This window comes from Rhinolophus sinicus, linkage group LG09 (genome assembly GCF_036562045.2).
Source record: "Rhinolophus sinicus isolate RSC01 linkage group LG09, ASM3656204v1, whole genome shotgun sequence".
Taxonomy (NCBI): Eukaryota; Metazoa; Chordata; class Mammalia; order Chiroptera; family Rhinolophidae; genus Rhinolophus; species Rhinolophus sinicus.
Window position 1 is genome coordinate 55,409,347 of NC_133758.1, and position 8,488 is coordinate 55,417,834.

Consider the following 8,488-nt stretch of genomic DNA (forward strand, 5'->3'; position numbering starts at 1 on the left):
AAGTTACTATTGTATTCTACTTTAACCGGTGGGAAAGGTATACATAATGTACACAATAACTCCCATTAAACCCAAATTTTCAGTTAACCACAATTCTCCACTGTTGAACCATCTTGAATAAACTGTAATTTGGTAAGGTGAGTGGTTTAAGTCACGAGGAATAAGGAAACTACATTTTTTTTTCTGGGATAGTCTTTTCCTGTTTTGTTGGGGGGAAAGTTTACAGATGGGTGAGAAAACAGACCAAGCGTAAATTTTCTTTATATCATCACATTCGTGGTCATTATTGTGTCAAGAATGTCGTCAAGCTTTTGCTTTGTTCCTTGCAGATCATGTATGCCCCGCGTTCTCGGGATAGGTTTACTGCACCGTCTTTTATCCAGAGGGATCGGTTTAGCCGCTTCCAGCCCACCTACCCCTATGTGCAGCACGAGATTGACCTTCCCCCCACCATTTCCCTGTCTGATGGGGAAGAGCCACCTCCTTACCAGGGGCCCTGTACCTTGCAGCTCAGGGACCCCGAACAGCAGATGGAACTCAACCGAGAATCTGTGAGAGCCCCGCCCAACCGGACCATATTCGACAGTGATTTGATAGACATTTCTGTGTACAATGGGGGCCCGTGCCCACCCAGCAGCAATTCGGGCATAAGTGCCAGCACCTGCAGCAGTAATGGGAGGATGGAGGGGCCGCCCCCGACTTACAGCGAGGTGATGGGCCACTACCCAGGAGCCTCTTTCTTCCATCACCAGCACAGCAACGCGCACAGAAGCAGCAGACTGTCATTTCAGCAGGACATCTCGGAGAGCACAGTGGTGCCCATCCAGGGCAAAGACAGGAAGCCTGGAAATCTTGTCTAATCCTCCAATGTGCACTTGAGTTGAGGAGAAAGAAACTTAGGAGGGAAGAGGGCTGCACCACCCCTCCGCTCCCAGGCACAGTGTTCTTCAGTTTTACATGCTACAACTAAGTAAAACCAAATGTGCAAACGTGGTCTTTGTTTCTGATTTCTTTCAGGGGAATTGCATGCAAACTAGACTGAAATAATACAAACGTCCATCCTGTCTGACCATAAACAGTGTTTATTTGGGGGCAGGCGTCGGGATGGGGGGTGGGGGTGGGAAAAGGGTGGGCATGGGAACACAAAGAAAGGGATGCTTTGAAGATATCATGAAATAAAACCCACAGAGGTATTTGATTTATTTAATTATGAAAGTAGACTGCAGAGAAAGAGGCCAGGATGGCCCGTTTTATAATTAACTGAATAAAGAAGGAAGCATTATTATGTATTATCATGGGGAAGAATTGGCCAGTTTGCTTTTTCTCCCAAGATGTGGAACTTTTATTTTGTTTTAAAAATATGATTCAAAATTCCTGTTTTTTGTGCCAAGGTATAAAGTGGAAAAGCTAGATGAATGCAAGGAGTTAATTTGTGTTTTTATGATGATGTGTTTTTTAAAGTTGCACTACTTAATGTTTAAAATATACATGAGCGAATTGTTTTACGTGAAGTTCTGTATGTTGTCTTTTCACCTGTGGACTATTATTAGGCCCAAGGAATACCCTGGAGTGCTCCCATAATCATGCAAGGAAAGGTGTTTGGGGATGTAGCCTCACATATGCCGATTTATGTAAATCAAGAAAGTCATTATTGCAAGAATTTGCATCAGATAGCAGTGTATCATTGAAGTATTTGGAGACTTTTGGATGGAAGATAGTAAATACTAAGTTCCAGTATTTCTGACTTGTTGGTTACTCTACTAGACTTAGGCTGCATACTTTATTAAAAATGAACCTGACACATGCATTTATGTATCCCAGTATCATGCAGTGCTGCCCTCATCCTCCAACAGTGCAGTTTCTTCAGTAACTTAGATTTTTTTCACTGTAGCATGAAATATACTCAGATACATACATTATTTTATGCAATAAATTATTTAAAATGCAAGGTGGTTATTTTTAGTACTGTTGAAATATGTGACTTGTCAGTGTATTCCCACTGTCTCTCTCCTTTCCTAGATAGTTCAGTTCAGTCCTGGATGGCTGGTCAGTGCTCAAGAGGCTCTCTCCCCATACAGCCCTCTGGCTTTGGTGTTTGAGTGATGCCGGCAGTGGGTTCTGCATGCATAGGAAGCCCCTGGAATTGACAAAAGGATACCACATTGCTGAACAAGATAAGCCATTGCACTTCACTAGTATTGGCGCAGCATTCCTAGAGGAATGCAGTGCTCACAACCCAAACTCCTGTGGGAGCTCACTCAGCCTTTGCAGTGGTGGCAAGAACTGGATAGTCAGTTACAAAACACTGCAGGGCAGAGGAGCAACTTTAAAAGCACAGGCTAAAAAGCACAACATGCAGTTAAAATGCAACTAGAAACTAATTTTAAATATTGTTAGTTTTAATATTTCTGATGTTTACAAACATTTGTCCCTATGTAAAATAAATAACTTTCTTTTGCAGAAGTAAGCATTTGGCTTTTATAACAGCACCAGCCAATAAGTTCAACCAATACCGCACCACGGACAGGTTTATCTGTAATCTTCTCTGAGCAAGTTAGGTCCTTTTGGCTTCTGCATGTAACAGGATGGATTGGAATGATGACTCAATGACTCTGACCACTGCAGTTTTAAAGCCAAATCAGCACATGTGTGTTCGTGTCTGTCTGTGGGTCTCCAAGGCAATTTCTCAGTGAGGTGACTTTGTGCTGTTGGCTGAGAGCTGGAGAGACTGTTCTGAGCTAATAGGTTGGTTCAAGAGTAATTGCGATTTAAAAGAAAAATAATTGCAAAAATCGCGATTACTGTTGCACCAACCTAATACAAGCCCTGTCTACTGCTCTCTGCTCTTTTCTGATGCTTCTCTTGGTTGGTCCGTAGGTTGCTGGTTGTTTTGTTTTGAGGATTGGAATCTTCATTAGATGTTTTCATTTCACCCAGTAACATCCACAGGACTAGTCAAACTCGTAGAAAGGGAGAGAAAAACGGTGGGCAACAGTTGTCACTCACACTCCAGACTCTGTTTGGAAGTCTGGACGCTGAGGGCTGCAGTAGGAATTCCAAGACTGGGCAGAGCTCTGGGAGCCTTGACTCAGAACCAGAGACTGGGGCCTTTCCCACTGCCCTAGAGCCTCCTGACAGGCCAGCTCATTGCCTGTGTCACAAGCCTGTGCTTGAAGGAAGTTGGCAATCTTTGTGGCATGAAGCCTCATCTCACCCTGTCAAGTAAAGTACTTGTTCCAGTCAGGACCCCATTAGTGGGGATTCAGGGTAATTAATTTACTGGTCAGGTATCTCCTCAAATGCAAAATGACAGGGTTAGCTAACGATGTCATCATTCCAAACCTTGCCTGCAATTTCGATAAAGTGGGTGAACCCACCCTATAGCTCTAGCTCAAAATGGTTTTACAATCCTTAACTTTCCTACCTGCTGCAAGAATGAACTAAGGTCAGAAACTTGTAAATTCCTTAGTCATTTTGCAAGTATATGAAAGTTTTGCAGATGTCCACAGTGATTTAATTCAAATAACTTTATCCTTCAAAAGAGAGGTTTCTCACATTCAGACACTTTAGAAAATTGCCCTTTAGGTTAGTTATTGAAGACAGTGACATATGAAACCATGACTTGAATGGTCCTGAGGCTGGTACTTTGTAATGACTTGGTTTAAAAGCCAGGGTCATGAATTAATAGTTTCCCTTCGATACAGAGAAAAAGTGATTTAGATCAGTAGCTCTTTTGAAGATTGTGGCTGACCTGTTCATATCGCATCATCTCACTGGCCTGGTGTGGAAAGAGGAGTGATTGTGAAGACGCAGCTTGCACAGTGGGGCCTAATGTTCAAGAAGCCTGTGCTTATGGAGCCCGATGGCCCAGTTTAGGAAGCAGTGATTTAGGCAATCGATGATAGGTTTATTACTTCAGTAGAATGTCAAGACAAAGGATTGCACTGTTCAAAAGAATAGTTGGTGGGTACTGGTACTCTGGGCATCCTGCTGTGACTTGTCCATTGTCCCAGGGACTTCGAAGAATATGAAACCCAAGGCCTATTAAGTCCCATTTAGAGGAACAGTCTTCAGACATGTATTTGTTTTTTCAGAAAGGCTAGTGTTCTTCAAATACTGAAGCCAAAATAGATTTTGCTAAACAAATTATGCGTTTAAAAAGCTAATCTTTTCTCTGTGTGTGACCAAAATTTAGTGTTAAAGAAGCTTGTCAAGCATACCCCCACCAAACATACACACAGACACAAGCCAAGAAATTTCAAGATAGCAGAGGAGAATATTTAAAACTTACAAAGATTTGTCATGAAGATACACATATATCCACTAATTTTAGCTCAAATTTATGGGAGAGGAAATAGGGGCCAACAGTAAACTGGAGGCCTAACACCAGTATAGTAATGTGGTACACAGATGAGTATCGAGCTTCTAAATATCTCCATTTGCTCTTCTTCGGCTTTCTCTTCATAAGCATGAGAAGGTGTCAAGAGGCAAGCACTTTCAGAAAGCTTCTCTGCTCTAGAAGAATCCTTTCAAATCCCCGCCTTCCTCTCAGAACCAGTAGTTGCATCCTGACAGAGGTGATCCTGTATCTTCCATCCATTTGCTCTTCTCTAGGAAGTCCTTTTTAGGAAGAGTCGTGCCCTTCAGATACTGGTCCATAGCAGAGATACACCCCGTCCGGCTCCGGCTCTCAAAAGAAAGTCCATCTATGCTGTTGGCGCTCACTCCTGCGTCGTTCTGAGCCGCCTCACGTCTTGTGTTTGCTGCATTGGTGCTGGCTTCTTGAGGTTTGCTATTTATATTTAGCACAGCAACATTAACTACATGCTAATTTGTATGCCATTCATTTTTCTTAAAAATTTGAAAGCTTAACAGTATCTGAAGGAAAAAAGCCTGGGAAGGATACTTGGTTTTTGTTAACTTTTTGATTTTGTCTAAGTGACTGACTAGAAACAGAAATATGCCAGTGCTTGGCGCCAAGCCTTTGTACAGTGAGTGACATATTCTCCCAAGCCTGCCTCCTCGCTGGCCACCAACATCCCCAACCTTCGTTGATGAGCAGGAATGCAGGCTCCTGTTCTGCTTACATTCACCTAGATTACCATAGCCTTGGCAGATTTAGATAAAATAACACAATTGGGTGACAAGTTGGCAAGTCTCCCCTACTCGATGTTAGGAATGCTGTATCTAACAGTGGCACACCAAAGTCACAGATTAAGAAACATTGCTTTCACCCAAGACACAAATGATAGTCCTGGCAGCTTTGCAGCACCTAACTTATGAATTCCAACAAGGCCCTGCTGCCAGCTGCCAGAAACTTCTATCCAGAGATCAGAGACATGGATAGAAAATGGAAAGTACTCTCCTGCCTTGCGATATCCTAGGAATAGGCATTTTTAGAAATCAAGATTTCAGTTTGGGTTATTTTACTACCCAAAGTGCTGCATCTTTTGCATACATAGTTCAAGTGTGTAATTTCTGCCAGGATGAGACAGTCAGTTGCTGTTGCTGCTTCTGCTACTGCTGCTGATTTCCAGGTTGGCTGCATTAGGAAACTGTCGTGTGTGAGTGGGATGCCTTGCTAAGAAAGCACTGTCTTCCTCCCTCTGTATGCTTGTTTATGTGTACTGTGGTGGGGCTTAAAGCTATACTGAGAAATATGCATATTATATGGATCCATATCACTTCAGAGAGCTCTGCATGTCAGTAGTTTTTAAGCAACCAAGTTGTCTCATGTTCTGCTTTTAGTAGACAGAGGAACCAAGCCCCCATCACTGCCATACTCTGTGCTCCCACCTTTGCTGTGCCTCACTTACAATGGTGCTTCTTCAGTTGTTTGTCTTTTCTTATGTCCTTATTTGTAAGGTGCTGTATATAACTTGAATATATTATGCACATATCCTACCCAATGGGTAGACAAAAATTGTTAATACTGTAATATAATGTATAGATACCAATTTTAACAGAAATGGCATAGGATTTGTGAATGCCTATGTGCTTTGTCCTCTTTTGTAAGGAAATTTGCAAATGGATGCATACAGATAAAAGTCTACGTAGTTTATTTTCCTATTAAATATCAATATTATAACACAAGGGAAAGAAGTCAGAACAAGCAAGCCACAGTTTATGACCAGCGTATGTATAGCAATTGAGTTGCATCTTTGCTGTGAAACCACTTTTAAAAAATAATTTTAAAAAATTCCATCTTTTTTGGTTGCCACTATAAGCTTATTTTAATCTCTTTAGTAATGTCCAATTGGACCACTGTTAAAGTCAGAAAAACTTTAACAAGCTGATTTTTCAACTTGATTTATAAAAAGACATTATGTCATGTTATAGAATAATGAAGATGTTAAGACCCCAGAAAAAGTGCACATTTTGTTAAAACTGCAAAAATTACATCCAGAGTAGGTAAATCGGACTGCCGCAGAGGACTTTGTGCAATACAGAGGCATTTATGACCATCTGAGTGCCAAGTCTTTCTGTGCCTTTTTCTTCAACAAATCGAAGCAGTGAAGCCAATGAAATGACAGTGGTTTGGTAGGGAAAGAATACCTCAGGAAAAATGAACCCACTTAGGACCCCATTCTTTGAAAAAAAAAATATTTTGTTACAGGTTATCATCAGCAGAGAATTAGCTATCAGCCAGCCAAGTGAAGAATCTTATGTCCATTCCTTTTGGTGTCTCATGGTGATCTTGACCCAAAAAACAAACTAGGTTTTACCATTGGTTAGGGATTACGTTTTCAGTTGCACGCTATGTCACAGCCCTCTTACACAGACAGCGTCTACTTCCAGTTCAGTTTTTAGTGTCTGACTGTGACCTCTGCATTTATCGTCAAATATTCTAGTATTAAAAAATGAAAAGAAAAGTCTATAACAACATGTCTACTAAAACCACTGTTGCATCATGGGTGTAAGCATCCTATCCAGCGTTGCCCATAAAGGCAATCAGTGAAATCTTGCCCATCTGATCCATATTTTCAGTGTATTCTGTCACTACAGGATGTTAATTCTAACAAATTCCATGGTTTTTCTTTGTTCTGTGGTGTATATTCTGATCTTGAAAATTACAATACAATCCTCTCCAGAAAACCAATTATTACTGATTATCCTTAAATTAAAAATGCCTCTATGGTGCAACTCTTAATGCTGAATGAACTAAAAGTCAGCCCTTCTTTTGTTATGTGTTTTGAAAGGGTCATGGAAAGATTATCATCTGTGTGTTCTCCAGACCATCCAGCCCCCACCATCTGCTCCACTGCACACTGCAGGGGCTCCCACATGATTCAGCATTAAGAACAGAGGCTCAGTACTGTCAGGAACAACACTCCCACCCCTCCAGGTTCCATCTCTTGGGAGAACTGTTCAGTGTGGGTGCCATCTGAGAATGTTCTGGACTCAGAGGTACTAAAATTTGTTACCACACCACAACTTCCTTTCTACAGAACTAATTGAGGCTAAACTTTACTGTTAATGGTACTGGTTCATTTTAATGTACTTGTCGGTGTACTGCTATTTTTCATTTCATGGCTTTCAAAAATCACACTTTCTAATTGTATACTTGTCTAGTTTAAAACTGTTTTAAAATATGTACAATACTATTCACAGCATTTAGTTCATTTAATTTTTATTATAAAGTAGCCTACTAAAAAAAGTACAACTGTATGTGAACTTTTAAATAGTTGTTCATGTGAATGAACTATGATAAGCAGAAGTCATTAAAGTCTTTTTACCACCATTTGTACTTACTTTTCAACATAATTCCCAGTTATATACAGAAAAAGATTTCCAAATGTTGTGTATCTGCCTCTTTTAACTGAGCAATGGTGATGTAGTTCTTAGACCTAAGGTCTGTAATTGCAATACTTTTAAAGAAAGATGTTGCTCTAAGTGCTGTTAAAGTTATGAAATCAGCTTTTTCTGCTTGTTCTTAATGCTATGGTCAACCATAGCACAAAATTATTAAAAATTATCAGTGATACACATATGTCTCCTGTTTTCTTTTTTTAATCTTTCAAAAACAAAACACATCTGTGGGGGAAAAATCTACACGTTTCAAAACCCATCTCAAAGAAACACTTCTATGGCTCCCTAGCTAACCTTTCCGTTCACTTGTATTCACTCTGACTTTTCACAAAAATCATATTCTGCTATAAGCAACTCTGGTCAGACCATGTCATATGATTCTTTCCTCAATTCTGTGTTCTCCACAGAACATTCAAGGGTCATCCTCAGGTCTCATCAGGAGAGGAGACACTGACAACTGCTTCACCAGAGCTGAGGTGCCTGGGGAGGCATTTGTAGTTGTCTTCAAGTTTCTGGATGGCTGTCACAGAGAAACTGAAGTCAGCTCAGCCCAAAGCATAAACAAGACTCCTAACAATGAGAACTGTTCAACAGCAGGACAGACACCCTCAGAGGTTAAGGTCCTTATCATTAGAGGTTTTCAGTTCATGATAATGTAGCAAAAGTACTCTATATTTCC

General features: G+C 40.7%; 1 protein-coding gene across 15 annotated transcripts in view; it reads left to right on the forward strand.

Moving 5' to 3' along the window:
• The window catches only part of LDLRAD4 (low density lipoprotein receptor class A domain containing 4), a 606,571-nt gene extending 598,585 nt beyond the window's left edge, over window positions 1-7,986 (forward strand). For all 15 annotated transcript variants that reach the window (XM_074340417.1, XM_074340421.1, XM_074340425.1 and 12 more), the window contains one exon: window positions 330-7,986. In XM_074340417.1, coding sequence (XP_074196518.1) covers window positions 330-860 — 531 coding nt within the window. In that variant the 3' untranslated portion in view covers window positions 861-7,986. The remainder of the gene's footprint in view (window positions 1-329) is intronic.
• The last annotated feature ends 502 nt before the right edge of the window (window positions 7,987-8,488 follow it).